At 70.7% G+C, this 27,484-nt stretch overlaps 6 protein-coding genes across 11 annotated transcripts; 3 read left to right on the forward strand and 3 right to left on the reverse strand.

The window, feature by feature from the left end:
• The first annotated feature begins 753 nt into the window (after nt 1-753).
• On the forward strand, nt 754-3,174 carry RAD9A (RAD9 checkpoint clamp component A). Its single transcript, XM_038138720.1, has 11 exons — nt 754-988; nt 1,067-1,137; nt 1,233-1,367; nt 1,455-1,569; nt 1,668-1,767; nt 1,878-1,987; nt 2,069-2,175; nt 2,246-2,310; nt 2,389-2,490; nt 2,570-2,783; nt 2,858-3,174. Exons 1-11 carry the CDS (start codon nt 955-957, stop codon nt 2,954-2,956), a joined length of 1,152 nt encoding a protein of 383 aa, XP_037994648.1. The 5' UTR covers nt 754-954; the 3' UTR covers nt 2,957-3,174.
• PPP1CA (protein phosphatase 1 catalytic subunit alpha) lies at nt 3,015-5,774 on the reverse strand. The gene is made up of 7 exons (XM_038138719.1): nt 5,659-5,774; nt 5,031-5,162; nt 4,715-4,945; nt 4,391-4,495; nt 4,079-4,302; nt 3,492-3,626; nt 3,015-3,368 (listed from the first exon to the last, which is right to left on the reverse strand). The coding sequence occupies exons 1-7, from the start codon at nt 5,711-5,713 to the stop codon at nt 3,258-3,260; spliced, it is 993 nt and encodes a 330-aa protein (XP_037994647.1). The 5' UTR covers nt 5,714-5,774; the 3' UTR covers nt 3,015-3,257.
• Nucleotides 5,775-5,903: 129 nt separating this feature from the next.
• On the forward strand, nt 5,904-14,298 carry CARNS1 (carnosine synthase 1). Of its 5 annotated transcripts, none has more exons than XM_038138712.1 (10): nt 5,904-7,301; nt 9,052-9,070; nt 9,526-9,757; nt 10,042-10,131; nt 10,373-10,860; nt 11,087-11,267; nt 11,812-11,897; nt 12,252-12,483; nt 12,572-12,843; nt 12,943-14,298. In XM_038138712.1, exons 1-10 carry the CDS (start codon nt 6,904-6,906, stop codon nt 14,167-14,169), a joined length of 3,225 nt encoding a protein of 1,074 aa, XP_037994640.1. In that variant the 5' UTR covers nt 5,904-6,903; the 3' UTR covers nt 14,170-14,298. The 5 variants fall into 5 exon arrangements, with proteins under 5 accessions (XP_037994640.1, XP_037994643.1, XP_037994641.1 ...); XM_038138715.1 differs by having other exon boundaries at nt 6,892-7,301; nt 9,052-9,108; XM_038138713.1 differs by lacking the exon at nt 5,904-7,301 and adding an exon at nt 7,336-8,308.
• A 256-nt stretch (nt 14,299-14,554) lies between these two features.
• Nucleotides 14,555-20,590, forward strand: RPS6KB2 (ribosomal protein S6 kinase B2). The gene is made up of 15 exons (XM_038138723.1): nt 14,555-16,371; nt 16,939-16,973; nt 17,067-17,187; nt 17,271-17,339; nt 17,405-17,552; nt 18,233-18,290; nt 18,379-18,479; nt 18,554-18,644; nt 18,742-18,832; nt 18,946-19,053; nt 19,144-19,206; nt 19,280-19,357; nt 19,442-19,549; nt 19,624-19,736; nt 20,086-20,590. Exons 1-15 carry the CDS (start codon nt 16,300-16,302, stop codon nt 20,252-20,254), a joined length of 1,425 nt encoding a protein of 474 aa, XP_037994651.1. The 5' UTR covers nt 14,555-16,299; the 3' UTR covers nt 20,255-20,590.
• Nucleotides 20,591-20,721: 131 nt separating this feature from the next.
• Nucleotides 20,722-22,249, reverse strand: LOC119701687 (protein tyrosine phosphatase receptor type C associated protein). 2 transcript variants are annotated; one of them, XM_038138722.1, is made up of 2 exons: nt 22,111-22,249; nt 20,722-21,576 (listed from the first exon to the last, which is right to left on the reverse strand). In XM_038138722.1, the coding sequence occupies exons 1-2, from the start codon at nt 22,111-22,113 to the stop codon at nt 21,016-21,018; spliced, it is 564 nt and encodes a 187-aa protein (XP_037994650.1). In that variant the 5' UTR covers nt 22,114-22,249; the 3' UTR covers nt 20,722-21,015. The 2 variants fall into 2 exon arrangements, with proteins under 2 accessions (XP_037994650.1, XP_037994649.1); XM_038138721.1 differs by having other exon boundaries at nt 20,729-21,576; nt 22,027-22,130.
• Nucleotides 22,250-22,369: 120 nt separating this feature from the next.
• CORO1B (coronin 1B) lies at nt 22,370-26,295 on the reverse strand. The gene is made up of 11 exons (XM_038138718.1): nt 26,216-26,295; nt 25,245-25,447; nt 25,040-25,162; nt 24,835-24,964; nt 24,582-24,763; nt 24,251-24,370; nt 24,072-24,176; nt 23,858-24,003; nt 23,713-23,770; nt 23,164-23,454; nt 22,370-22,968 (listed from the first exon to the last, which is right to left on the reverse strand). The coding sequence occupies exons 2-11, from the start codon at nt 25,443-25,445 to the stop codon at nt 22,846-22,848; spliced, it is 1,479 nt and encodes a 492-aa protein (XP_037994646.1). The 5' UTR covers nt 25,446-25,447; nt 26,216-26,295; the 3' UTR covers nt 22,370-22,845.
• Between the last annotated feature and the right edge of the window lie 1,189 nt (nt 26,296-27,484).

The following is a 27,484-nucleotide window of genomic DNA, read 5'->3' on the forward strand; positions in this document are numbered from 1 at the left end:
TCTATGGGATGCCCAGCCAGCAGCACATCCAGCACGGAGAGAGACCGTGGAGCATTAACGTACAGCATTCCACTTCCCCTGTGGAAGCGGAGATAGGCACCCCCAAAATCCCTATCCCGGAAGACAGGGATCCCCAAAACACCGGGATCTCGGGAAGCACCGGAGCAGCTCCGGGGAGCGGCAGCCCTTCCTGGGGAGCACCGTGCCCCGGGAATGCGGGAAGCGGCAAAGGCACCGGGAGGTGCAGGCGGTGCAGCGAAAGGGCAACCTCGCCCGGGATGCTGCCGGGAACGAAGCGAGGATCAGGGTGCTGGGAGGCACAAGCACGGAACGAGCCCGGCAGAGCCCCAGGACGGGTCGGGAGGCCCCGGGAAGGACCCGGTGCGGGGCCGAGCGCCGGGAGCCGCGCTGAGGGGCGCGTCGAAGCCCCATTGGGTGAGCCGCACGTCACTCCAAACGACACCCAATAGCGCGCTGCGGGAGGCGGGGCTTACCGGCGGGGCAGACCCAAGCCCCGCGGGGCCGAGGCCCCGCCCCTCCCGCCGGTCACGTGAGGCCATCGGGCCGTGCCGTCACGCGCCCCCTCAGCGCGGGCCAATCGGCTGGCGGCGGGGGCGGGACGGAGCGGCGGCCCCGGCCAATGGGAAGCGGGCCTGGGAGGGCGGGCGCGGGAAGCCGGGAAGGCACCGGCGGGGCGCGGCGGGGAAGAGGCCGGAACCCCCGGGAAGGGACGGGGCAGGGGGGCTGGGGGCACCGCTGCGGGGCCGCTGGGGAGAGACGGCACCGGCGGGGCGGGGAGGGAACAACAACCGCGGCGAGGCCCGAGCAGAGCCCGCTGGGGGCGTGGCCTAGCCCGCACGCTCCGCTGAGGGGCGTGGTCTGTTGGCGGGGGCGGGGCCCGGCGGGCGCGGAGGCCGCACGTGCCCGCCCGGTGCCGGTGCCGGTGCCGGTGCCATGAAATGTGTCATCGCCGGCGGCAACGTCAAAGGTGAGCGGGGCCTGGGGGCCCGCGGAGCGCGGCACGCCCGGGGAGCCCTGCCTCACCCCCGCGCCCTCTCCTTGCCAGTCCTCGGCCGAGCCGTGCACTCCCTGTCCCGCATCGGCGACGAGCTCTACCTGGAGCCCACCGAGAGTGGGGTATGCAGCACCGGGGGGGCCGGAGGGGAGCTGGGGGGCACCCGTGCCCCCCTCCTTCCGCGCAGGCAGTGCCAACACCGTGGCTGTGTCCCCAGCTGTCCCTCCGTGCTGTCAACTCCTCCCGTTCTGCCTTCGCCTCCTTCCTCTTCGCACCCCTCTTCTTCCAGCTGTACGAGCCGGGCAGCGCCGGGCCCGACACGGAGCTCTTCCGATGCAAAGTCCACATGAAGGTGCAGTGCCCTGCCCGGGCTCCCCCAGAGCTCTCCGTTGTCCCGGGGGCGCCAGGCAGGTGACAGTCCCCGTGTCCATCCCCACAGTCTTTCCTGGGCGTCTTCCGCTCGCTGCCCTCGCTGGAGAAGTCGGTGGGAAAATGCCTGATCCTGCTCAAGCCCCGTGCCAGCCGCCTGGTGCTGCAGCTCCACTGCAAGTACGGTGAGTACCAGCGGGGACGGGCCTGGGGGGTGACACGGCCCAGCGGGGACGTGCTGGCACCGCCTCCTGCCCTGCTGAGCCGCTGTCCCCCCTGCCAGGTGTCACCAAGACGCACAACCTGGCCTTCCAGGAGTGCGAGCGGCTGCAGGCCGTGTTCGACACGCAGCGCTGCGCCAGCCGCCTCTGCGCCCCGGCACGGTGAGGGGACACCACTGGGGTGGGCAGAGTGGGATGAGAGCGGATGGAAGGAGGGACGCCGGCCGGCCCCACAGGATTTGGGGTGCTCAGCCCCCTGCTGTGCCCCTCAGGGTGCTGGCAGAGGCCGTGGTCCACTTTCCCCCGACGCTGGCTGAGGTGACGCTGAGGACCGGCCCCGGTGGCAAAATCAGCCTGCGGAACTACGTGGAGGACGAGGCAGGTGAGTCCTGCAGGGTGAGGGGGCCCCCTTCCCACCTCGGGGTGCCCTCCCTCCCCCCACCCACCCCGTTCCCCCCTCCAGAGCCCAGCAAGACGATGGTGACGGAGCTGTGCCTGGCTGAGGACGAGTTCCAGTCGGTGGCCGTGGCCCCGGGCTCCCACATCACCTTCTGCCTCAAGGAATTCCGCGTGAGTCCCCACCCAAGCCCCCCACCCTGTGTCACCCCCTGGCCCCCCTCACCTTCCCCTTTGTCCCCAGGGCCTGCTGAGCTTCGCCGAGGCCTCCAACCTGCCCCTCACCATCCACTTTGACGAGCCCGGCAGGTAGGAGCGGTCACCACGTTGTCCCCACCCCGTGGCAGCCCTGTCCCTGGCACCCCCTCAGCCCCTCTGTGTCCCCAGGCCGGTGATCTTCACCCTGGATGACACTGTCCTGGAGGTTCACCTGGTGCTGGCCACCCTCTCTGACCTAGAAAGCAACTCCCAGTCCCCTTCGACCAACGGGTAAGTCCCAGATGAGCCCTCCAGCGGCCATGGGCAGGGAGCAGAGTGAACATTCCCCATCCCGCTCTGTCCCCGTCAGCGTGTCCCACCTGCCCGCCCCGTCAGACGACTTTGCCGACGACCTGGAATCCTACATGGCTGCCATGGAAACCAGCGAGGGGTGCTCAGAGGGGCCCCCCAGCCCCACCTTCCCCCTGCGCACCCCCCAGCCAGCCAAGAGCAAACCCCGGGAGGAGGAGGAGGAGGAGGAGGAGGAGGAAGGAGCTGTGCCAGGGACGCCCCCGCACAAGAAGGTGAGGGATGGGTGTGCCTGGGGGCGGGGGGTGGGCAGAGCCTCCTCCTGACCCCCCCCCATTTCTCCCCACAGTTTCGCTCCCTGTTTTTTGGCTCGGTGATGACACCAGGAAGGCCTGGTCCGGCCACCACCCAGGAGGTGCTGGCGGAGGACAGCGATGGAGAAAGCTGAGCCCCGAGTCACTGCCACCCCCGGCCTCCATCCAACCACCAGGACAGGCACCCCCCGGTGACCCATTACAAGTTTATTCCTCAAAAAATCCTCCTGCCCGCCCCTCCGCTGCCACCCCAGGGCTGGGCTCTGGGCTCCCCCCTCGCCCCAGCTCTCCCTGCCCTGGGCCTGGATTCGCTTTGCTGGAGCGTGGCGGGGGGGGGGCAGGATCCTACAAATAAAAAAACGAGTCGAAAGAAAAGCGACCTGATGCTTGGGCGGGGGGCTGGGGGGCGTGGGCAGCACGGGGGCGGCTCCCAGCTCATTTCTTGGCTTTGGCAGAGTTTCGGGGAGGGGTGACGGGGCGCCCGGCGGGGTTCAGCCCGCTGAACTGCCCGTATTTGCCTTTGTTCTTGTCGGCCGGCTTCAAAATCTGCGGGCGAAGGGGGAAAACAATCAGTGAGCTCCCGGCCCAGCTCTCCGCTCCCCTGGAGGGCAGAACTCCCCGCAGGGAGTTGGGGCAGGAATTGGGGGTGTTTCCCCTCCCTGGGCTCACCTGGAAAGAGCACATGAGGGTCTCATCCACGCTCATCATGGCGCCGGCGTTGTCGAACTCGCCGCAGTAGTTGGGGGCCGAGAAGAGGGTGACGAGCTGGCGCTTGGCGAAGAACTCGTAGCCGTCCTCCACCACCTGGGGAAAACGCAGGGGGTTGGCAAAAATCCACCCCCCCCCCCCGTGGCCAGTATCCACCTGGCCCGGCTAATTCCCAGTCCCCCAGGCGGAATATCCGCCCTCTGTAGCAGGGTGAATACGCCCTGCCCTGCAGCCAACAGCCAGTGCTGGGACAAACACCCACTGCCCCGGGACAGGTATCCTCTGCAGAGCGATTATCCAACCTCTGCGAGGAACAGCCGCATCCCAGGGTGACTATTCATCCCCCCTGGGCAAACAGTTACATCAGAGCAACCGCTCAAACGCTGAGGTAAACACCCACATCCCAGGGCAAACACCCCCAGAGTTCCAACCCACACACTCCTGGGGTACACGCTGCCCTCGAAGGGGAAACACTCGGGGTAGAACCACCTGAACCCACCAAGGAGCCAACCCCACCTGTCCCCGGTATCTGGGGGGCCCGGTGGTACCTGGTGTGCCCGGCAGATGAGGTCCAGGTCGTGCTTGTGCAGGAATTTGGCCACCACCTCGGCCCCGAAGGTGAAGGAGACCCCACGGTCGTTCTCCCCCCAGCCCTGCACGTCCTTGTCGGGGTCGGACCAGAGCAGGTCACAGAGCAGCCCCTGATCCGGGACATCCGTGGGCCGCATGATCCGCCGGATCTGCTCCATCGACTGCAGGTCTGGGGACAGCCCTGCGGGAAAGGGGCACCCCCAGAGCTCAGCAGGGAGATCCCATCCCTCCTCCAGCCTGCCCAAATCCCTGGGAAGGGCCATTCCCACCTCCGTGGCAGCAGAAGATCTTCTCATCCACGATGGCGGCGATGGGCAAACAGTTGAAGCAGTCGGTGAAGGTCTTCCAGAGCTTGATGTTGTATCTCCGCTTGCCTGCGGGGGACAAAGGGGGCTTGGAGGTGACCCTGGGGACAGCCTGGGCGTGGGCAGGACATGGAAGGGCAGGAGGACACAGAGGAAGGGCAGGAAGACGTGGCGGGGAGGGAAGGAGCTCACAGGTGGGGTCAGCGTGGGACAGCACCGGGACAACACCGGGAAAGGGGGAGCCCAGGGATGGCAGCGGGGTTTGGGGGGCACAGCCCGGGCACTCACACTCGTCATAGAAGCCATAGATGCGGTTGATGCTGGCACACTCGTGGTTGCCCCGCAGCAGGAAGAAGTTCTCGGGGTACTTGATCTTGTAGGCGAGCAGCAGGCAGATGGTCTCCAGAGACTGCTTGCCCCGGTCCACGTAGTCCCCCAAAAACAGGTAGTTGCTCTCAGGGGGGAAGCCCCCGTACTCAAAGAGCCTCAGGAGGTCGTAGTACTGCCCGTGGATGTCACCTGAGGGGGGGACACAGGCTGTGAGCGGCGCCCTGCAGCCCCCCCACGCCACCCCAGTGCAGCCCAGCAGCCACTCAGGCCTCACCGCAGATCTTGAGGGGTGCCTCCAACTCCAGGAGGATGGGCTGGCTCAGGAAGATCTCCCGGGATTTCAAGCACAGCCCGCGGATCTCGTTCTCCGTCAGCTGCACGTTCTTCCCCGGCCGCGACCCTTGGACTGCTCCCGGCGCAGGGAACAGGATCAGGGATCCCCCGGTGCCCCGGGACCCCCAGAGCGCCCCAGGAACCCCCGCTCCACCTGCCCCAGCCCTCCCTGCCCACATCCCCCACGCCCCCCAGGCTCAGCTCCGGCCCCCAGGCCCTCCGGGGCACCCCAGCACGCTCCCGTTCCCCCTGGGCCGGGGACACTCCCTTTGGGGACCCCCCTTTCCTCCAGTCCCCTCCCGCGGGGCACAACCTATTCGGGATCCCCCCTCACATCCTGCACGTCCTCCGGACTCCTCTCCAGCTCCCCAGACCCCATGGGGACCCCCCCAAAACCTTTCCCAGCCCCGACCCCCCCCCCCCAAACCACCGCGGCCTAACCCGCCCCCGCCAGGCCCAGGCCGGGGCCCCCCCCCGTGGCGCCGGGACACGGCCCGAGCCGGCCCCGAGAGGTTCCCCGAGCGCAGGGAGGGTGTCCCGGTGCTCGGGGGGCGGCGGGGGCCGCTCACCCTCCAGGAGGCGGCTGATGATGGAGTCGAGGTTGAGCTTCTCGGTGTCCGCCATGGCCGCCCGCGCGCCGCCCCGCCCCGCGCGCCCGCCCAGAGCGGCCCCGGGGCGCGTGGCGCCCCCTGCGGGCTCGGAGGACTCACCGCAACGCGTCCCCCTGTCCCCGTGTCCCGCTGTCCCCTCGGCCACCGTGTCCCAGCCCAGGAGGGGCGGGAAACGGGGACAGCATGGCTTGGGGGGCCGACAGCCGGGAGCCACGGCGGTGTCACAGAGGCAGAGCCGTGGAGAGGGGACACGCTCCGCAGGGGGACATTCCGGGCAGGGGAACATCCCGGGAAAGGTGACACCCCGGGGCAAAGGGACATCCCGGGCAGAGGGACATGCCTGAAAAGGGGAACGTCCTGGGAAAGGGGATACCGCGGCAACGGGATAGTCCCGGGCAAGGGGACACCGCGGGCAGAGAGCCTTCCCTGGAAAGGAGAACATCCCGGTCAGAGGGACTTCCCTGGAACAGCGGGCTTCCTGGGAAAGGGGACATCCCGGGAAAAGGGACGTCCCGGGCAAGAGGACACGCCGGGCAAGGGGTAGAGCTCGGACAAGGGGACACGGGGGACAGGGGGGACGTGGGCACGTGTCCTGGGCCTGGGGACACGGGGCTGGAGAGGGAGAGGGAGCCTCGGCAGAGACAGCGGCTCCCGGGACTGCGAGGGGACACGAGGGGACACGAGGGGACACGAGGCAACCGGGGATCCGTATCCCGGTCCTGGGAGCACAGGGACAGCCTGGGAACACGGGAGGGCACGAGGGAACAGGATGCTCGGCAGAGCCCAGGGATGTCCCCACGCGGGGACTCTGGGGACACCGCCGGGAGCAGCACTGGGCGGTAGCCGGGAGACTGTTGCCACCCTGAGGTCCCCGGGGACATCCCGAAGGGCGGGCTCCCACTGGGGACACGGGGGAGGGTGGCATATTCGTGCCGCCGCTCGTGGAGGGTGGCAGTGGCAGGGATGGGGTCATGGCTGTCCCCTGTCCACACTGGCTGTGCTGTGCCATGCTACGCCGTGCCATTCCCTGGGTGCCATTCCCTGAGTGCCACGCCGTGCCACGCCGTGCCATTCCCTGTGTCCCATTCCATGTCGTGCGGGGAGGTCGCGAATAGCTCCCGGGGCCTGCCCTGACATTTCTGCTCCGCGGTGTCAGTTTTACACCCGGCCCCGGCTGACCCCGGGCTGGCCCCGTCCCTGCCCATGGTCATTTGTCCCCTACCCCCGTCCCCGTCCCTTGTCCCGCTCCCTACCCCAGTCCCTCGTCCCCGTCTCCCAGCGGTGGCACCCCGGCTCCGCCACCCTCGCCCCCGCCACCCCCTTCGTTCTGCCGCCCCCTTCGGTGTCCCGGTCCCCCGGTGCCCCCGGTCCCGCCCCGCCCCGCCCCGCCCAAGCGGGACACGGCGCCGCCGCCACCGCCGGGACCGGAGCGGGCAGAGCCACCGCTGGAGCCGCGACAGCACCGGCACCGACACCGGGAAACCGCTCCAGACACCGACACCGCCGGGACCGGAGCGGGCAGAGCCGCTGCCGGGTGCGACAACACCAGGAGAGACCGACACCGACAGACACCGGCACCGGCACCGATACCGGCAGCGCCGGTGGGTGCTGGCGGCAGCGGGGGGATGTGGGTGGGTTTGGGGGTGCCGGTGCCGGTACCGGGGGGCGGGAGCAGCAGGATGGGGGTCGGGGTGTGTGTGCACACCTGTGACACGGTGCAGGTGACAGCGCAGGTGGCAGGTGGGTGATGGTGTTCACGACACGGTGAGGGTGGCAGGGTGCGGGTGACAGTGCAGCGGCACGGTGCGGGTTATGGGGTCTGGGTGGCAGAGCGGGTGACGGGCTGCGGGTGGCAGGGTACAGGTGACAGGTAGGTGATGCAGGTGACAGATGCAGGTGGCAGTGCAGGTGACAGGGTGCCGGTGACGGGGCAGCGTCGCGGTGTGGGTGACGATGTGTGTGACAGAGTGTGAGTGGCAGGTGCGGGTGACAGGACCCTGGTGACGGCGCAGGTGACGGTGTGTGGTGGGTCGCGGGTGGCAGGGTGCACGTGACACTTCAGGCGACAATGAGGGTGGCAGGGTGCGGGGGGTGGCGCGGGTGGCAGGGAGCGGGTGACAGCGCGGGCAGGACGCTGCGGCGCGGCAGCCGCGCTGGTGGCCCCGCGCCTGCCGGTGGCGGCGACGGTGACAGTGACAGTGACGCCGCGGGCAGCTGGAACTAAGCCGGGGGACGTGCGTGCTGGCAGCTCCGCCACGCTGGGGACAGGGGGACAGGAAGGGGGGGAGGACGAGGGGCGTGCCCAGCCAGGGGACGCGGGACAGGGGGACAGGAGAAGCCGGTCGGGCTGAGCCACCCCCCGGCTCCCGCTGAGGCAGCTCGCTAGTGACGGGGACAGGGACACGGACAGGGGTGCCAGCGCCTGGCGCGAGGTGGCAGAGGGGACAATGGGGCTCTGTGTCGCCTAATCCGGGGCACGGGGCCGGGGGTTGGCACCCCGGGGTGGCGCGGGGGGGGTTTAAAGGCCAGACCGGCCGGTGTCCCCTGTGCCAGGCGTCCCCGAGCCCTCGTCCCCTGCGCGCTCTCAGGCCACGGCTCCCACCCCAAGGTACCGGGCGACACAGCTGTCCCAGCGTGGGGACAGCAGCAGCACCTCCCAGCTGGGGATGGAGGGGGACAGGGCGGTCCCGAGGCTGGGGCGGGCGCGGACTTTGAGGGACCCCCGTGACTGGGTTTTGGGGGGTCCTTGTGCCACACCACCGAGCCGTGTGCCTCCTAACGCTGTCACCGGGTGAAAGGCTTGGGGACACCCTGGCTGCCGGCGGACACCGCTCAGCTCCGTGCCTCAGTTTCCCTCTGTGCCCAGCTCTGCCGGGGAGAGGGGGCACCCGGGGGGAGGGGGGGGGTGGGAACACCCCGGTCCCTGGGTCTGCGCCCCCAGGGCACCTTGGCACCCCCGCGATGGGGGGGCGCCCCCGGCTGTGCCGAGCTGGCACGGGATTACACTAAGCCGGAGGTGCCGGGGCTGGCACCGAGGGGACAACCTGAGGCCACCGTGACTGGCACCGTGGGGTCAACCTGGGGCCACCAGACCCGTCAAGGAGGGGACAAGCTGGGGCCACAGGGACTGCCCCGAGGGGTCAGTCTGGGGACACTGAGGGGACAACATGAAGACACCGCAGCTGGCACCGAGGTGTGCCCCAGGAAGCGTGCCAGGCTCCGGTGGGTGCCGCAGGACGTGTCCCCCCACGGCAGCCGGGGCTGGGGCTCCCGGCACCGGCCGGGGGTGGCCGGGGAGGGGCGGCAGGTCCCCAGGGAGCCGCGCTGACTCTGCCTGTCCTTCTCTTGCAGCCCCCGCGTCACCAGGATGGTGAGTGGCGACCCCCCGGGTGGGGGGTCCGGGCGGAGGTGGGTGCCCCATCCCGGGATCCCGGCGGTGCCGGGCACTGGCGCGGGGCAGCGGGCAGCGCGGCGTGCTGTGCCCACCCGCCGCGTGACCCCGCGGGGACAAGGGGACGCTTTGTCCGGGAGCTGGCGGCCCCGGCGGCTGGCACTGCCCCGCTGTCCCCGAGGCGGTGGCGCCGTGCCCGGCGCCCGCAGCCCCCCAGCACCCCGACGCCCCCACCCCAGGGGTGGGCAGCGGCGGCCGCTGTGTCCTGCGCCGGCCCCCCGCCTCTGCCCCGTGCCCACCCGGGGCCTGCCCACGTGCCAGCTCCGTGCCAGACCCGTGACAGCCCCGTGACAGCCCCTAAACCCCACGGCAGCCCCAGAGCACCCCCTTACCCCCGCGCCAGCCCCGTGCCAGCCCTGTCCCTGCTCCCGCAGCTCTCGAGGTCCCAGCCGAGCGCGGAGCGGGTGCCCAGCCCGGAGGAGCAGGAGTGGGCAGGGCCCGAGGCGCTGTGCCCAGGCTGGCTGGAGGACGAGGCCCCCGATGGCGAAGTGCCCGGGGACAGCGGGGACCCCGACGGTGCCACCCACGCCTACGAGCGGCTGCAGAGCGCCCTGTGCCAGGAGGGGCTGCCCCCCACGCTGGACTGCTCCGCGGAGCCCCGCACGGGTTGGGGACACAGGGGGCGCGGTGCCAGGCCGGGGACACGGGGGTGGCAGGGACGGCGTTATGGGCTCGGTGCCAGGCTGGGGACGCGGGGGTGGCAGGGACACTGATGTGGGTGCCGTGCCAGGCTGGGACAGGGGGGTGGCAGGGATAAGGGCGGCGATGGGGATGTGGTGCCAGGCTAGGGACACAGGGGGTGTGGGGGCTCCCAGCCACACTGGGGTGCCACGGGCAGGGTGGCGCCAGGGTCCCCATCCCGGGGCTGTTAACCCTTCCCTTCCTGGCAGGATTTGGCCCGCTGGACATGACCGTTTGCATCCTGGGCTGCCCCACCCCCTTCCTGCCCGTCCTGCTGGAGGGTGGCACCCGCTGCCCAGGTGGGTGCCGTCCCCTTGTCCCCACCCCGCATGAGACACCCCCGAGCCAACAGCAGGGGTCCCCAAACCTGCCTGTGTGGGAAACTGAGGCAGGGGGGCAGGCTGGCAGCCGCCCCCCGTGCCCCGTTAATCCCAGTACACACCAGTTCAGCAGCAAGCGCCCTCCCTCCCCCCTCCCCGCAGCACCACCCCCATGGGGGGCAGCACGGTGCCCACTGCCCACCCCCGTGCCCACCCGCAGGTGCCATGGTGCTGTGCCTGTCCCCCACCTGGGCCAGCCGAGTGCCGTCGGAGTCGTCCCCAGGCTCCTGGTCCCTGCTGCTCTCCCGGGGCGTCTCCTTCAAGGTGGGGGGGCACAGCGCCCTGGAGACCTTCGAGCCGCCCCGCCGTGCCAACTACGTGACGGGCACCTTCGCGCCGGGGGACCCCGAGGGCGGCTGGGTGGGCGAGCTGGCCCGTGACCTCGACTGCCCCACGGGGGGCTCGGTCCCGCTCGCCCACCGGCTCGAGGACACGCTGGTCACCCGCTGGGTGCTGGCGGCTCGCGCCGGCCTGCCCGTGCCCCCCACCCTGGCCTTCGTCCTGGGGGCCAGGGGGGACCTGCCCGCCGAGCCCGCGGCCCCCGGGGTGAGGCTGGTGCGGCTGCAGGACCCCCAGGGCCAGCAGAGCCTGGTGCAGGAGGAGGTGGGCGCCTTCCTAGGGGGCACCGCCATGGAGCCCTACGGCCAGGTGGGCACGGCGGGGGCGGGCGGTGCTGGTGGCACCGGGTGGCGCTGGGGGGCACGGAGAAGCACGGGGGTGCACGCGGAGGGTGGGGCGGCTGTGGGGGCGGCGACCAGGTGGCACTGGGGGGGTGACGGGGGTGGGTGCAGGGTGACACGGGGCTGGCGCAGGCGGCGGGCTGGCTGCTGGGGGTGGCGGCAGGTGGCACGGGGTGACGCGGAGGTGCACGCAGGTGGTGGTGCGGCCGGCGGGGTGGCGGTGGCGGGGGACAGGCACACGCAGCACCCACAGGAAGGAGGAGGGGGCGGCGGTGGCGCAGGCGGTGGGTGCCCGGCTGCGGGGGCTGACGGAGGAGGACAGCGTCCTGCTGGAGGCCATGGTGCCCACCGCCCGCCTGCCCGTGCCCCCCCCACGTAAGGCCCCCGCCCTCGGGTGCCCACCACCCTGGGGGGGGGGGGGGGGGGGTCCCCCGGGTCCCTGCAGCTGTGCCGGCCAAGTGTCTGTCCCCTGGGGTGGGTGGGTGGGGGCCATCGGGGTGCCCAAATTACTGGGGTGCTGGGGGAGGGCACGAGGGTCACCCTGGAGGCCCACAGTCCCCTGGGTTAGGGTTGGGGGACAGTTTGCCATATTGGACCCCCAGAGACCCGTGGGGAGAGGTGGGGAGGGTCATCCTGGATCCCCATGGTCCCCTGTGGTGGGGGGGAAAGTCATCCTGGACCCCCACGGTCCCCTGAGGCTGGGCAGGGCGTTGGGGTGACCCCCTCTGACTCCCGACAGTCCCGTGGGGCTGGGGATGGCCATGGCCATGCTGTACCACTTCACTCCCCGGGGCTGGGCTTGGCCGGGGCCACCACGGTGCCACAGGGAGTCCCAAAAGGCCCCAGAGGAGGGGGAGGTGGGGCAGGGCCGCCCCGTCCCCGCGTGGCGGCCGTGCCTGCCCTGTCCCTTGCCCCCCAGGCAGCCCAGCCCCGCGGCTGCCCATGGCCCTGCGCATCTGCACCCTCGTCTGCAGGTCCTGGGGGGACCGACCCCAGCTCTGCCAGGTACGGCGCGTCCCCACACCCCGGTGGCTCTGTGTGTCCCCAGCCTATGACGGCTGTCCCCACGTCCGGGTGGCCCTGTATGTCCCCAAGCTATGGCAGCAGTCTCGTGCCCAGGCTGCGGTAACCTGTGTGCTACGCCCTGTGTGCCTGTCCATGTCCCCGCGCCCTGGTGGCCCTGGGTGTCCCCAGCACTGGTGGCCATCCACATCCATGCCTCGGCTCGATGTGCCACCCCACGTCCCCACTCCCTGGTGGCAGCTGCGTCGCCGGGCTATGGGTCGGCAGCCAACGTCCCCATACCCCGGCGGCAGCCGGTGTCCCCGCACACACGTGGGTGTCGCGGTGTCCCCACAGGTGGCCTGCGCCGTGGGACGCGCGGAGAGCCCGGTGCGTCACGGCGCGGCGCTGCCCCAGGGCCTGGACTCCAGCCTGCAGCAGTGGGGGGTGGTGGCCCCCGGCCAGCGGCGGGCGCTGGCCACGCGGCTGCGGGAGGCCACCGAGGCCGCCGCCGCCGCGCTGCTGGCCGCCGAGGCCGAGCTGAGCCCGCGGCAGCGCGGCGGCGCCCGCGCCCGCACCGACATCCTGGGTGAGCGGGGCGCGGAGACGCCGCCGGTGCCCGCGGTCGCCCCGCTGAGCGCTGAGCGCGGTGTCACCGTCGCCGTCCCCGTCCCCAGGCGTGGACTTCCTGCTGGCGTGCGTGGATGAGGCGCTGGAGCTGGTGGCGCTGGCCGCGAACGGGCAGCGGTGCCTGGAGACCTGCGCGCTGGCCGAGGCCATGGGGCGCGGCGTGGGCGAGCCCCGCGGGGAGCTGCCGCGGCTGCTGGCCGAGGCCGTGCTGCACCGGGCGCAGCGCCACCTGGTCGAGGGCAAGGACATCCTGCTCATCGGGGCCGGCGGCGTCAGCAAGAGCTTCGTGTGGGAGGCGGCCCGCGACTACGGGCTGAGGGTGAGGGGCTCGGGCCGCCGGTGGGCTCGGGGCGGCGGGGGGCGGCACGGCCGCGGTGCCGGGGTGGCCCCCCCCGGTGACGCCCCTCTGGGGCCGCAGATCCACCTGGTGGAGTCGGACCCGGAGCACTTCGCGGCGGGGCTGGTGCAGACCTTCCTGCCCTACGACAGCCGGGAGCACCGGCGGGACGAGGAGCACGCGGAGCGGGTGCTGGAGCTGCTGCGCTCCCGGGGGCTGCGGCCCCACGCCTGCCTCTCCTACTGGGACGACTGCGTGGTGCTGGCGGCCCTGGTGTGCCAGGGGCTGGGGCTGCGCGGCCCCGCGCCCGCCGCCGTGCGGGTGGCCAAGCAGAAGAGCCGCACGCACCGGCACCTGCAGCGCTGCCGCCGCGGCCGCCCGCCGCCCGCCGCCTTCGCCGTGCCCTGCCGCCGCCTGCGGAGCCACGGCGACGTGGAGCGGGCGGCGGGCGCCGTGCCCTTCCCCGCCGTGGCCAAGCTGGAGTTCGGCGCGGGCGGCGTGGGCGTGCGGCTGGTGGAGAACGCCGGGCAGTGCCACGCTCACGCCGCCCGCCTCTGGAGGGACCTGCGCGACGACGCCGACCACCCGGGCATCGGGCTGGGCTGGGGCAACGCCATGCTGCTCATGGAGTACGTGCCGGGCACCGAGCACGACGTGGACCTGGTGGTCTTCGAGGGGCGGCTGCTGGGCGCCTGGGTGTCGGACAACGGCCCCACGCGCGTCCCCGCCTTCCTGGAGACGGCGGCCTGCCTGCCCTCCTGCCTGCCCGCCGACCGGCAGGCGCAGCTGGTGCGGGCGGCGCTGCAGTGCTGCCGGGCGTGCGGGCTGCGCGACGGCGTCTTCAACGTGGAGCTCAAGCTGGGCCCGGCGGGGCCGCGCCTGCTGGAGATCAACCCCCGCATGGGGGGCTTCTACCTGCGCGACTGGATCCGCGAGGTCTACGGCCCCGACCTGCTGCTGGCCGCCGTGCTGGTGGCGCTGGGCGTGCCGCCCGTGCTGCCCGCCCGCCCCGCGCCCCGCACGCACCTGGCCGGCGTGATGTGCCTGGCGTCCGAGCACGGCGACGCCCTGGCGGGCGGCGGGGGCATGGAGGCTCTGCGGGAGCTGCACGGCCGCGGGCTCGTCCGCCTCAACCGGCTCTTCGAGGAGCCCGAGGGGGCCGGCGAGTACGAGGAGCCGCTGCTGAGCGTGGCGTGCGCCGGGGCCACGCTGGCCGAGGCCTGCGAGCGCCTGCTGGGGCTGTGCCAGGGGCTGGGCATCGACTCGCCGCGATATCCCGTGGAGCATTTCTTGTCCCACTTCAAATAGCGCCGGGCAGGCAGCGGGGAGAGCGGGGGAATGGGTGCCCCGGCACGCCCGGCACCCGCTCCTGCCGCCCCGCCGCCCCTCCCCGGCATCCCCCCGGCACCCCGTCCCGCTGTCCCCCCATCCCGTGGCCTGGCCCACCATGTCCTGGCACCCCCGTACCGCCCTGGATCCCAGTCACCTGCCCTGCCACCCCCTTGCCTGGCATTCCCCTTGGTCCTGGCACTCCATTCCCCGGCATCCCCTCGCTCCCCTGGCAGCCCATCCCCTGGCATCCTGACATCCCATCCGCAGGGATCCTCCTATTGACCTGGCACTCCATCCCCTGGCATCCCCTCGCTCCCCTGGCAGCCCATCCCCTGGCATCTTGACATCCCATCCGCTGGGATCCTCCTATTGACCTGGCACTCCATCCCCTGGCATCCCCCGACTCCTGGCAGCCCATCCCCCGGCATCCTGAAACCCCATCTCCTGGCACCCCCTCCACTACTCTGACACCTCAATCCCCGGCATCCCCCATGTCCTGGCACCACATTCCCTGGCATTCCCGTCCATCCTGGCACTTCATCATCACACTGACACCCCTCACCCGAAGATTCCCCCTCTCCCAGTCCAGGCAGCCCATCCCTGGCATCCCTCCATTACCCTGGCACCCCATCCCCCTGCCCTAGCAGCCCGTTCCCTGCTTCCCAACATCACTCCCTGTCCCTACAGTCTCTACCCCCTGTCCCTGAAGCTGGGGGTCCCATGCCTGGGGACACTGACCCCTGCTGTCCCCGTGCCACCGCCAGGGTGGGGCAGCCAGGACCCCCGAGGCACCCAGGCCAGCCCATGAGAGCAGCAGGCGAAGCGTGAGGTGTGGTGGCACCTGCTGGCATGGGGAGACCCTGCAGTGACAAACCATTGTGGGGAGACCCCATAGCGACAACGAATCACTGGGACATCCCATAGTAACAAAGCAATGTGGGGAGACCCCACAGTGACACACCAGCAAGGGGAGACCCCACAGTGACAGACTGAGGTGGGGAGACCCCACAGTGACACCCTCGAAGGGAAGACCCTACAACAACAAACGGGGAGAGCCCGCAGTAACAAACCTGCGTTTAGGGGAGACCCTAGAGCAGCATGCACCGAAAGGGAGACCCCACAAGGACAAACTGGCATGGGGAGACCCTGCAACGACAGACCTGCACCAGGGGACCCCACAACAACAGAGGAGTACCCAGGGATTCCCTGGAGCAGCTCAGAAAATCCTCTGGGAAGAGACTTGTGTGGGGCACCCACGTGATACGGGGCTGTCACTGGGGAGGCCCTACAGTAACACCAGAGACTCCACACTAACACCCAGCCCCTGTAATGCCCGAGATCCTGCAATAACACCGGGCACCCTGCACTAACACAGCGCCCCCGCAGTGCCCCTGACCCCACAATAACACCAGCGACCCTACAGCAACACCCAGACCCTACAGCCCTCACCACCCTACGATAACACCAGAGATCCTACAGTAACACAGAGCCCCTGCAGTGCCTGAGCGCCTGCAATAACACACAGCCACTTTAGTGCCTGAAACCCTCCCATAAACCCCAGCCCCTGCAGTGCCCCTGACCCCACAATAACACCAGCGACCCCACAATAACACCAGAGACCCTATAACAGCACGCAGCCCCCACAGTAACAGCAGCGACCCCACCGTCGCCCCGGTGACCCCACGATAACCCCAGTGCCCCGCACTCGTGCCCGCCCGGTATCTCCGCCTGGGGTCACCGGGCTGTCCCCCTCTCTTCTTGCCCCTCCTCTGACGTCACGGCGGCGCAGTGACGTCAGCGCGGCGCAGGGGGGCGGGGCGGGGGGCCCCAGTAAAGGCTGTGAGCGGCCGCGCTGCCTCTGTCCTTCTGTCCCGTTCCCTGCGCCACCCAGGGACCCCCTGTCCCCGTGTCCCCCGCGCTGGGGACGCCCCGGTGACGCGCGCGGGGGGCGTGGCCGGCAGGAGGGGCGTGGCCGGGGGCGCGGCCAGCGCGCGGGTTCCCCGGGGTCCCGATAAGGCGGTGACGCGGGGGCGTGGCGGGGGCGTGGCCGCTGCGGGGGGCGTGGCCATCGGGGCGGGTCCCCGGGGGTCCCGGCACGGCGCCGTCATGGCGGGGGTGTTCGACATCGACCTGGAGACCGAGGAGGGCAGCGACGGGGACGAGCCCGAGCTGGGCGCCGTGAGCCGGCAGCGGGGCGCGGGGGGGGGGCACCGGGGCTGCCACCGGCACCGCGGCTGGGGCGGGGGGCGCCGCGGGGACGGGGGGCACCGGGAGCGGGACGGGCGGTGGAGGCGGTGAGCGGCACCGGGGCGCGGTGGGGACGGCGGGATCGGGGGTGTCGGGGGCGCGGGGGGTCCTCTCGGTGCCGGGAACGGCGGGCAGGGGCTTGGGGGGACAGCGGCAGGGGCAGTGACAGGGGTCCCGCCGGCGGCGGGACGGGGGTGTAGCCGGGCTGTCCGCGGGGACCGGGCGCCGGGGCACCGGGGGCAGCCGCGGATCCCGGGCGGGCAGCGGGCGGCTCCCGCTGGGCAGGGCCCGGCCTCGGCCCCAAAACATCCGGCTGGGCCGGCTCGGCGCTGCCTCGCCCCGCGCTGCCGCGTCCTGCCCGCGTCCTGCCCGCGTCCTGCCTGCCGTGTCCCCTCCTTGCCATGTGTCCCCTCCCTGCCGCGGGTCCTCCCTCTGCCGTGTCTCCCCCTTCCTGCGCGTGTCCCCTGCCCACCTCTGACCGCGAGTTCCCCCCGGCAGGAGATGGAGCTGGAGCCCCGGGGAAACGGCCTGGAGTAAGTGGGGGACAGCCTGCGGGGGGGTGTGCAGGCAGGGGACGGGCAGGGGACAGGCAGGGGGCTGTCCCCGCTCACCCGCTCTCCCGCCAGGCCGGTGGGACACTACGAAGAGATCGAGATTTCCGAGAGCAGCGTCAACAATGGCCCCGAGCACATCGGCCCCCACTGCTTCGAGCTGCTCCGCGTCCTGGGCAAGGGTGGCTACGGCAAGGTGGGGACGCGGCGGGGACCCCCGGGGCACTCTGGGGGGGGGGGTTCCAGGCGTCCCCGACCTTCCCTGCCCGTCCCTCCCAGGTGTTCCAGGTGCGCAAAGTGCAGGGCACCAACACGGGCAAGATCTTCGCCATGAAGGTCCTGAAGAAGGTAGGGCCGCCCCGGCGCCCCCAGCCCCCCCGGGGACCCCCCCCCGCTCACCGCCTCCCCCCCAGGCCAAGATCGCCTGCAACGCCAAGGACACGGCGCACACCCGCGCGGAGAGGAACATCCTGGAGGCCGTCAAGCACCCCTTCATCGTCGACCTCATCTACGCCTTCCAGACGGGCGGCAAGCTCTACCTCATCCTGGAGTGCCTCAGCGGTGCGGGGTGGCTCCGGGACACCCGGGGATTACTCCGGGGATGGCTACAAATTATCCCAGGGCTGGCTCAAGGGGTTCCTAGAATGGCTCAGGGAGTCCAGGGGTGCTTTAAGGTTGTCCCAGGATGGCTCAGGGGGTCCAGGGGTGGTTAAAGAGTGACCTGGGGTGGCTACAGTGTCCAGGGAGGGTGTCCAGGGGTGGCTCAGGGGGTCCAGGGGTGGCTTAAGGTCGTCCCAGGATGGCTCAGGATGTCCAGGGATGGTTAAAGCGTGACCTGGGGTGGCTACAGTGTCCAGGGAGGGTGTCCAGGGGTGGCTCAGGGGGTCCAGGGATGGCTTAAGGGTGTCCCAGGATGGCTCAGGGGGTCCAGGGATGGTTTAAGGTTGTCCCAGGATGGCTCAGGGTGCCCAGGGGTGGTTAAAGCGTGACCTGGGGTGGCTACAGTGCCCAGGGAGGGCATCCAGGGGTGGCTCAAGATATCCAGGGATGGTTAAAGCATGACCTGGAGTGGCTACAGTGCCCAGGCAGGGTGTCCAGGGGTGGCTCAGGGGGTCCAGGGATGGCTTAAGGGTGTCCCAGGATGGCTACAGAGTGTCTCAGGATGGCTCAGATGTTCCCAGGGGTGATTAAGGAGTGTCCAGGGATGGCTCAGGAGGGTCCCTCTTGGGCTCCTTGTGCAGGTGGAGAGCTCTTCATGCAGCTGGAGCGGGAAGGGATCTTCCTGGAGGACACTGCCTGGTAGGGATGAGGTGGTGGTGGGGTGGGTGGATGGGGTGGGCACCCCGACCTGGCTCACAGGCTCACAGCCACCCCGATCCCGCTGCAGTTTCTACCTGAGCGAGATCACGCTGGCCCTGGGTCACCTGCATTCCCACGGGATCATCTACCGGGATCTTAAGCCGGAGAATATCATGCTCAACAGCCAAGGTGGGTTTGGGGGGCAAACTGGGGAGCCTGGGGGGGTTCTCTGGGGGCAGTGCTGACCCCTCCACGTCCCCCAGGTCACATCAAGCTGACGGACTTCGGGCTGTGCAAGGAGTCCATCCATGACGGCGCCGTCACCCACACCTTCTGTGGCACCATCGAGTACATGTGAGGTGGATGCAGCACTGGGGGCAGTTTTGGGGGGGGGGGGTCTCTCCTGGCCCCCCCCATCCGCTCAGGGCCCCCCCCCCTGCACCCCCCGCAGGGCCCCCGAGATCCTGGTGCGGAGCGGGCACAACCGGGCGGTGGACTGGTGGAGCCTGGGCGCCCTGATGTACGACATGCTCACCGGATCGGCAAGTCCCACCGCTGCTCCCTCCTCCCCGGGCACTGGCGGGGGGCATCCCGGGGTGACCCCGAGCCTTCCCGGCCCGCCTGGCTCTTCACGGCCCCCCCCGTGCCCCCACAGCCGCCGTTCACCGCCGAGAACCGCAAGAAGACCATCGACAAGATCCTCAAGGGGAAGCTGGTGCTGCCGCCCTACCTGACGCCCGACGCCCGTGACCTCCTCAAGAAGGTGCCCCCTCCCCCCAAATTTCCCTGCTCCCACCTTTATTGAGGTAGGTCCTCCCCCCCATTCCCACCTCTGTCCCGATTTCTCTTCCAGTTCCTCAAGAGGAACCCCAGCCAGAGGGTCGGGGGGGGCCCCGGCGACGCGGCCGATGTGCAGGTACAGGGGTGGGTGGGCGGGGGGTGCCAGGGGACGCCCCCCAAACGCTGCCTGACCCCCCCAAACCCCACAGAAACAGCCTTTCTTCCGCCACATCAACTGGGAGGACCTGCTGGCGCGCAGGCTGGACCCCCCCTTCAAACCCTGCCTGGTACGGGCTGGGGGGGCCGAGGGGGGAGGCTGGGAGTGTTTTGGGGGGCCCTGTTGGGAGCAGGCACCGTGTTCCCCATGGCAGCAGTCGGAGGAGGACGTGAGCCAGTTCGACACCCGCTTCACCCGCCAGACCCCCGTGGACAGCCCCGACGACGCTGCCATCAGCGAGAGCGCCAACCAGGCCTTCCTGGTAGGGGGGCGCAGCCCGAGGGGGGGCCCCTGGCACGCCCAGGCACCCCCCCGGTGACACCCCCAAACCCGCAGGGCTTCACCTACGTGGCCCCCTCGGTGCTGGAGAGCATCAAGGAGGGGTTCTCCTTCCAGCCCAAGGTGCGCTCCCCCCGCCGCCTCAACAGCAGCCCCCGCACCCCCGTCAGGTACTGGGGCACAGGGGGGTGCGTGGGGTGGGGGGCTTTGGCATGGAGGTGGTTTGGGATGGGGGTTTCAGGGGTGGGGACAGGGGACAATGCTGGAGGTGCAGTGGGGAGGCCCAAGCTGCCCCATCCTGGGAGTACAGGGAGGCTGTGGGGGCAGTGGGGTGAGGGTTTGGGGTGCTTTGGGGTGAGGGAATCCGGGTGGGCCCCAAGGGGGTGAAGAAGGAGTAGGGGAGGTTCCTGGAGTGTGGGGGGAGTTGGGGCCTCCAGGGGTGGGGAGGGGGGCACTGGCTGCCCCCCTTCCTCGCCCTCTGTGGGTGCCCCACTCACCCCCTCATGTGTCCCCCCCCAGCCCTGTGAAGTTCTCCCCCTTCGAGGCGTTCAAGCCGGTGGCCCCAGGCGACCCCATGGAGCTGGGGCCCCCCCAGGCCCCCCCGCCCGAGGGCACGGCCCCCCTGCCCATCAAACCCTCGGGGGGGGCCAAGAAGCAGAAGGGGGGCCGAGGGCGGGTGCCCAGGTAGGGGTGGGGAGGGTGGGGGGTTTTGGGGGGGGGCCTGGTGCTCCCCATGGGGTGGGGGCGACCCCACGGTGCTGCTGGTGCTCCGGGGGGCTCATCCCCCTCCGGCACAGCCCCCTGCCCGCCGGGTTTGGGGGCACGGGAAGAACCCCCAGGGGTGTGGCCCCCCCAGGGGTGTGCCCCCGTGGGCGTGGCCTTTTGGGGTGTGGCCCCTCTGGGGGCGTGGCCTTTGGGGTGTGGCCCCCTGGGGCGTGGCCCTGCTGCTGGATGCGTGCCAATTAAAGGACTTGCTGAGGATGTGGTGGTCCCTCTGCTGGGGCTGGGGGGCCCACTGGGAGGGTGGGGGAGCTGCCCCACCAGGGGAGGGTCCAGGCTCCACCCCCTGCGTGATGCCCCACCCTGTTTTAGGCTCCTCCCAGTCGCCACACCCTTTGCTGGCTCCACCCACTTCTCTGCAAACCACGCCCCCGATGCGCTCTGCCCCCAGAGCTGCTTTTTTATTGGTCAGTGCAAACCAGGGCAAGGCCCCCGCAGCCAATCAGGAGCCTCGGCTGGGGGGGGGCAGGGGACAGAGAAGGGGTCCCTTTGCTGGCAGGGCGGTGACACTACAGGGAGGTGACATTCTAGGGAGGTGACACTGTAGGGGGGTAACACTACAGGTAGGTGTCATTCCAGGGAGGTGACATTACAGAGAGGTGACACTACAGGGAGGTGACACTACAGGGAGGTGACGCTACAGGGTGGTGACATCAAAGGGCGGTGATGTCACAAGGCGGTGACGTGTGGCCGCGCGTCCCCCCAGGCCGCTGTCCCCGAGAAGGCGTGCAGGTCACTGAGCAGGGCCTCGGCGCTGCCCCCCGCCACCTGCCCCTCACTCAGGGGGCTCTCCCCGCCCTCCGCCGCTGCCTCAGCCTCCTCCTCATCCTCCTCCTTCTCATCCTCCGCCTGCTCATCCTCCTCCTCCTCCTCCTCCTCATCCCGCTGCGGCCGCAGCTCCAGGCTCCACGGCATCAGCTCTTCCTCCTCGTCCCGCACGGGCAGCTCCCCGTCGCCGTCCCCGAGGGCCGCGGCGGGGTCCCCCGGTGAGCGCAGCCGGTGCCACTGTCCCCGCAGCAGCTGCAGCGCCCGGCGGCCCAGGGGCCGGGGGTGGTAGCGGCCGGCCGAGAGGCGGCACAGGTGGTGCCAGGCCAGCGCCAGCCCCAGCGCCAGGCACAGCAGCAGCCCCAGCAGCGCGGCCACCGTCCGGTCGTTGCGGGCCACCGCGGGGTCCCCGGCGGCCGCCGGCGCCGCCAGCGCCAGCAGCAGCGGGTGCCATCGCGGGCCGGCCTGCGGGAGGGCAGCGCGGTCACACCGCGCCCGGCGGCACGTGGCTTCCCGGAGCTGGGAAGGGCCGGGGGCAAGGTCCAGGGACAGAGGACAAGGGCCCGGGAGGGGGAGGTGACCCCCGGCGACGGAGGAAGCCGAGGGTGGCGGGTGCAGCCGCAGGTGCTGGGGGAGAGGGACCGGGTGCTGCCACCCCGCAGGGTCGCACAGCCCCCCCGGAATCCCTTGCCCCTGCAGCCCCACAGCACCCCCCGCCACAGCCCCAGGGCCCCCCAAACCCGGCACTCACTGTGGCTGCACAGCCCCCAAGCCCACCCCAATACCTGACCCACCCCCAACGCCACCGCGCTCCCCCGAAAGCCCCTCCCCTCCTCCCCCCCAACGCCACCGCGCTCCCCTTATCCCCCCAAACATTCCAGACTCCCCTTACCCTCCCACTCCCCCCATTCTCACCCTGGCTCCCTGATCCTGACTCCCCCAGCCCCTGGGCTCCCAGCCCTGCCAATCTCCCACGCTGCCGGGTTTTGGGGTGCTCACCATCAGTGGGTGCAGCCAGAGCGGGTCCCGATGCCGCGGGCGCGCTCCGAGATGGGGGAGCCCCCCCCAACTTCCTGCCCCGTGCAGCGGATGTGCCGGAGCGGGGGGGGGGGGGCTGGGCCCTGCACCCCCTCACCCCTGCTAGCCAAAATGCCGCCCCGTGCCCCCCCACTTCCTGCCGAGGCGCTGAGCTCCCACCCGTGACCGCTGCGCCTTCCTGCCCCCGCTCTGCCAGCCCGCAGGTGGCCCTGCAACCGTGGCTTTTCTTATAAATCCTTTATTCGGAGTGAAAATATAGTTTCTGACCCTGCACTGGAATGGAGAGGGAGGGACACGAGGAGGAGGAGGAGGAGGAGGAGGAGGGGAGGAAAAGCCCCCAAAATATAGGGGGGACAATATCTCACAGTTGAGGAAGGCAGATCATGCCCTGCCCCACAGAAAGGGGGGAGACCCCACACAGGGATTGGGGGGTGCAGGGGGTAATCTTTGATCCCAGGAGAAACCCCCAGCTCGAGGATGGGGGCAGGGGTGGAGAATGGTCCATCATTTGGGGGGGCAGCACCCAGTAAGGCAATGGGGGGAAGCGGGGAGCTGCCAGAGGGGCGGCCAGCCCCCCAGTGGGAGAAGGGCCGGGAGCGGGGCAAGGGGGGGCACCCCAAGGCGGGGGCGAGATGGTTCAAGAGGGTCCCTGGGGTGCAGGCGTGGTCCCTGGGGCAGTGGTCCCTGAGGGGGTCCCTAGACGTGGCCGTTCTCGAGGCGGCTGAGCTGCTCCTCCAGGCGGGAGATGCGCTGGCCCTGCTCCGCCACCAGCGCCCGCAGCGCCGCCACCTCCTGCAGCACCTCGTCCAGGCGGCCCCCCTGAGGGACAGCCCCGTCACGGGACACGCCCGGCAGAGCCACGCCCACCCGCCACACCCACATACCACACCCACCTGCCACACCCACCCACCGCCCAGCAGAGGAACCGCACCCACTGCACAGCCCCACTCACACCGACCACACCCCTCCGCCCCTTTCCCGCTCGTCCCCCCTGTGTCCCCGTTGTCCCCTTACCGTGGCGCTGCTGGAGCCGAGCACCGGGGGGGCACTGAAGCGAGCGGACGCGGGGGCCGCGGGGGGCGTGGGAGGCGGTGTGGTGGCCCCGGTGGTGGCGGCGGCGGCGCGGCTGTCGTGCAGCAGCGTCCGCCGGCTCACCTTGAGGTCCCGCTGCTTGCTGGGGACGTAGGCCTGGCGCAGGGACACCAGCACGGGCCCCGCCGTGCGCCCCGCCACCCACTCCTCCGCCTCCATGGCCGCCTCGGGGCCCGCCGTGTCCGGGTACAGGTCATCCTGGAACAGGTCCGACTGCCCCCAACAGCGTCACAGGGGTGGCATCCTCAGGGGGACCCCCAGTGGGGACACAGCCTCACTGGGGACCCCCCCATTGCTTCCACGTCCTGCTCACAGACCCCATAGGGACCCCCACCCAGACTGATTAGGGACCCCTTGCCCAGTCACCGAGTCCCGCCCAGGAACCCCCCGCAGCCCCGTGTCCTGCCTGGTGACCCCTCTTGGTCCCCTTGGGGACTCCCCCCAACCCCACGTTCCCCCACCCCCACCCACCTTCCTTGGCACGGTCATGATGATGGGCTCACACTTGCGCTCGTGCAGCTTGTAGAACCTGCCAGGGGAGCAGAGGGGGTCACGGAAAGCTTTGGGGGGGGTTCTGGTGGGTCCCTCACCTCGTCCCCGGCGTCCCCGTGCCCACCTGGCGATCTCGCACTTGCTGACGTCCAGCCCGCGCTTGGGCATCCAGCCCATTCCCCGCTGGGGCTCCTTGCTGGTGAAGGTGTTGAGGAAGTGGATGTAGGGCGGCTCCTCCGTGATCTCGAAGTAGCGGATGCTCGAGTCCCCCTGGGGACACGCCGTTAGGGGGGACCCCGGCTCCGGGGGTGCCGCCGGCGGGGCGGGGGGCTCCGTACCTTGCCGCAGACATAGACCACGCTGGTGTCGGGGTCGTAGAAGGGCAGCAGAGCCCCGTTGCTGGAGTCCAGCTCCTGCAGCCCCATGGGCTCCTCCAGGTTCTCCTGGGGTGGGATAAGGCGTCAGGCACGCGGGGAGCCCCAGAACGGCTTGGGGGGACCCCCGGGGTGCCACTCACCGTGTCCCACAGGGCCAGCTGCCGCTCGCTCATGCGGCTGAAGCCAGTGGTGAAGATCTTGCCGTCGGCCAGGAAGATGGCGCGCATGGGACGGGCCCCCTCGTGCGCCCGCTCCTTCTCCTGGGGGGCACGGCTGTCACCCCCAGCACCCCAGGGACAGGCACCGAGGCACAGGGGACAGCAGGGAGAAACGGGGGACAAGGACACCCACGGAACGCGGGACAACGGGGCGCGCCGAGGGACCAGAGCAGGGAGCAGGGGATTCCCCCCAAGAACCGGCGCAGGGCAGCGCGCTGGTGACACAGCCACCCCCGGGGGTGGGGACACTCACGGCCACCACGGTGCCGCGGCGGGGGTCGATGACACGGACGCTCTTGTCCTTGCAGGCGGTGCAGAAGCGGGAGCCGTCGCGGCTCCAGCTGACGCTGTAGATGAGGTCGGGGTGCAGCCCGTCCAGCCGGTACAGCTCCTCGGCCGTGCCCACGTTCCAGATCAGCACCACGTTGTCACAGCCTGGGGGACACGGCAGGGGTCACCTCGGCCGCGCGGGGCCCCCTCCCCGCGCCCGCCGCGTCCCCCCGTACCCGCGCTGAGCAGGACGTTGCGGGCGGTGGGGTGCCAGGTGACGATGCCGACGCGCTTCGAGTGGCCCTCCAGGACCACCACCGGCTCAGTCAGCGGCTGGCTCAGCCCGTTCTCCGGGATCTGCCACACCTGAGGGGACAGAGGGGACAGTGAGCGAAGCGGGGTGACCCCTGCCACCCCCCAGGATCCCGGGCCACCCCTCACCATGATGGTGCAGTCCTCGGAGCCGCTGGCGATGACGTGGTCGTTGTGGGGACACCAGTCGATGTCGAGGACGGGGCCCGTGTGGCCGCACACCGTGGGGTACGACTTGTCGATGCGTCCGGTCTGGGGACAAAGTGACAGCGGCGAGGAGGTCACCCACCGGCACAAAGCCCCCTTCCCCGCCGCGTCACCACCCCGCCGTCACCTTGTGCAGGGGGAGGACGAGGAAGGCGCCGCCGCCGCTGGCCTCCACGATGATGGCGACGAAGGAGGGGTTGACGGCGCAGAAGGTGCTGTCCCAGGTGACGCGGGACACGCGGATGTCATCGTAGCACTGGTCCGTCTTCACCGGCTGGCCGAACACGTGCCGGAATTTGCTCTGCCGCACCACCTTCCGGAAGGACATGGCTGGGGAGCGCCCCGGCCCGGGTCAGGCATGCTGGGATACCCCAAAATGGGAGGCAGGGCCACCAGGAAGGTGGCCTGGGAATGGGGTGTCCCCTGAAAGGGGGTTTGTCGCTGTCTTCCACCCCGGTAAAGGATGGCCCAGGCACTCCTGGGAGGCAGGAGCTGGGGACACGCCCCTGTCCCTGCCAGCTCCCTGAAGGGAACTCAGGAAGCACCCCAGGAACGGGGGCTCTGAGTGAGACAGGGAGCGTCCCATTCGGGATGGGGACAGGGACAAGGGCGGGGATGGAAAGGAGGGCAGGGACAGCTCCAACAGATCACAGGACAGGGGTGGCCCTTCTGGCTGTGGGGTCAGGGACAGGGAAAGGGATGGGGACAAGGATAGGCATGGGGGGGCACGCATGGGGACGGCGGTGGCCTCATTCCGTACGGGGACAGTGACGAGGACAGGGACAAGGATGGGGACAGGAAAAAGGATGGGGACGGGGGCGGGGTCAGGAATGGGGCCGGTGGTGGCCGCGCTCGGTACAGGAATGGGGACAGGGACGAGGATGGGGACATGGACGGGGAAGGGGTGGCCCCGCTAGGTATGGGGACAGGGATTGGGAGAGGGACAGGGATGGGGACAGGGATGGGGACAGGGACAGGGGGTGGCCCCGCAGGGAGCGGGGATGGGGCTGCCCCGGGAAGGCGGATGGGGGGCCCGCGGGGGCCGCGCCCGGCGGGTCGGGACGGGGCTCGGTGCCCGGTACCGGTGGCCGCACTCACCGGCGGGTCGGTGCCCGGGGCCGTTGCCGGTGTCGGGGGCGGCGGGAGCGGCGGCGGCGGCGGGGGCGGGGCAGGAAGTGACCGGGGCCGCCCCGCGCGTGCGCGGCTCCGGGGGCGGGGGCACCGGCGGGGGGGGGGACCGGGGGCACCCCGTGCGACACGGGCACCCCATGGACGGCGGCACCCGGGGGTGCGGTGCCCGTGAACAGCGTCGGTGGGTGGCACAGAGGTGACAGCGGCGGGTGGCACGGGGGCAATGGCAGCCAGTGACACAGGGGTACTGTCGCCCCCACCGGTGTCGCCCCTCTGTGTCACCCCGGGGTGACACAGCAGCCAGGGGCACCCCCCCGGCCGGGCGTCCCCCTGCTCTCATTCTGGGGGGTCCCTGTCCTCTGTAGCCCCCTGTGGCACCCTGTGTGGCCCGGTCATGTCTTGGGGACACCCCACCCGTCCCCATCCTGGGGCGACAATAAATGCGCCTACCTGGGAGGTGGGGGGGGCTCAGGGAGAGGTGCCAGGTGAGGGGACACAGTGGTGGCCTGGCGGTGTCACCACTGGGGATGTGGGCTGGTCTGGAGACACTGTGGTGGCTTCGGGCTGTCACCGCTGGGAGCATTGGGCAATGCCGGGGACACTGGTGGCTGTGGGGTGTCACCTCTGCACTCCGGGCCTCGCTGGTGACCCCGGGACGCTGGTGGGGACCTGTCCGGTGGCCGGGGCGCGGTGGCCGCGTGGCTGTGCCCGGTGGCCGTGGCTGTTTCCTGCCATTAATCAGCGCTAATTGGCTTTGCCCTGGCGGGGGGAGTCTGGGGGGTCACGGGGGGGTGTAAGAGGATTTCCCGGCTCCTTCCTCCGCCTCGGCCATCCCGGGGTCCCGCTCCCTGCCCGCCCGCTGCCCACCCGGCCCCGGCCCCATGCCACGCTCCCGCGGGGACAAGGGGACCCCCAAGGACACGGAGCCCCCGCAGAAGGGGAAAGGGGGGCTCGAGGAGGGGGAGAAAGCCCCCAGAGCCCCCGAGGACGTCGGTGCCCCGGCCCCCAAGAATTCCGGCTCCGAGTCCCGGCACGGCGGGCACGGGCAGAAGAGTGGGAAGAAGAGTCCCGTGGACCCCCACGCTGCCGCCACCAAGACCTACTCCCCCTTCCTCAACACCGTCTTTGGCAAGGTGGGGACACCCGGAGGGGACGTGGGCACGAGGGTGGGGATGGAGGGACCCTGGAGATGGAGGGGGTGTGGGGACAGGGAGATGGGGACAGGGATAGTCCGGG

Source organism: Motacilla alba, chromosome 5 (assembly GCF_015832195.1).
Source record: "Motacilla alba alba isolate MOTALB_02 chromosome 5, Motacilla_alba_V1.0_pri, whole genome shotgun sequence".
Classification (NCBI taxonomy): domain Eukaryota; kingdom Metazoa; phylum Chordata; class Aves; order Passeriformes; family Motacillidae; genus Motacilla; species Motacilla alba.

Bases quoted from the DNA above. Each gene is read 5' to 3' on its own strand.
- RPS6KB2 (XM_038138723.1), top strand. From the start codon at position 16,300: ATGGCGGGGGTGTTCGACATCGACCTGGAGACCGAGGAGGGCAGCGAC. The intron at 18,833-18,945 runs GCAAGTCCCACC...GTGCCCCCACAG, and splicing joins ACGACATGCTCACCGGATCG to CCGCCGTTCACCGCCGAGAA. The intron at 19,737-20,085 runs GTACTGGGGCAC...GTCCCCCCCCAG, and splicing joins AGCCCCCGCACCCCCGTCAG to CCCTGTGAAGTTCTCCCCCT.
- PPP1CA (XM_038138719.1), bottom strand. From the start codon at position 5,713: ATGGCGGACACCGAGAAGCTCAACCTCGACTCCATCATCAGCCGCCTC. The intron at 4,496-4,714 runs GTGAGTGCCCGG...TGTCCCCCGCAG, and splicing joins CTATGGCTTCTATGACGAGT to GCAAGCGGAGATACAACATC. The intron at 3,369-3,491 runs GTGAGCCCAGGG...CTTCGCCCGCAG, and splicing joins CCCTCATGTGCTCTTTCCAG to ATTTTGAAGCCGGCCGACAA.
- CORO1B (XM_038138718.1), bottom strand. From the start codon at position 25,445: ATGTCCTTCCGGAAGGTGGTGCGGCAGAGCAAATTCCGGCACGTGTTC. The intron at 24,764-24,834 runs GTACGGGGGGAC...CGTGTCCCCCAG, and splicing joins CAACGTCCTGCTCAGCGCGG to GCTGTGACAACGTGGTGCTG. The intron at 22,969-23,163 runs GTAAGGGGACAA...GCTGTCCCTCAG, and splicing joins TCGGCTCCAGCAGCGCCACG to GGGGGCCGCCTGGACGAGGT.
- RAD9A (XM_038138720.1), top strand. From the start codon at position 955: ATGAAATGTGTCATCGCCGGCGGCAACGTCAAAG. The intron at 1,570-1,667 runs GTGAGTACCAGC...CCCCCCTGCCAG, and splicing joins GCAGCTCCACTGCAAGTACG to GTGTCACCAAGACGCACAAC. The intron at 1,988-2,068 runs GTGAGTCCTGCA...TCCCCCCTCCAG, and splicing joins CTACGTGGAGGACGAGGCAG to AGCCCAGCAAGACGATGGTG.
- LOC119701687 (XM_038138721.1), bottom strand. From the start codon at position 22,113: ATGGTGAGCACCCCAAAACCCGGCAGCGTGGGAGATTGGCAGGGCTGG. The intron at 21,577-22,026 runs GTGAGAATGGGG...GCCCTCCCGCAG, and splicing joins GTCAGGATCAGGGAGCCAGG to GCCGGCCCGCGATGGCACCC.
- CARNS1 (XM_038138712.1), top strand. From the start codon at position 6,904: ATGGTCATTTGTCCCCTACCCCCGTCCCCGTCCCTTGTCCCGCTCCCT. The intron at 10,132-10,372 runs GTGGGTGCCGTC...GCCCACCCGCAG, and splicing joins GGGTGGCACCCGCTGCCCAG to GTGCCATGGTGCTGTGCCTG. The intron at 12,844-12,942 runs GTGAGGGGCTCG...CTGGGGCCGCAG, and splicing joins CCCGCGACTACGGGCTGAGG to ATCCACCTGGTGGAGTCGGA.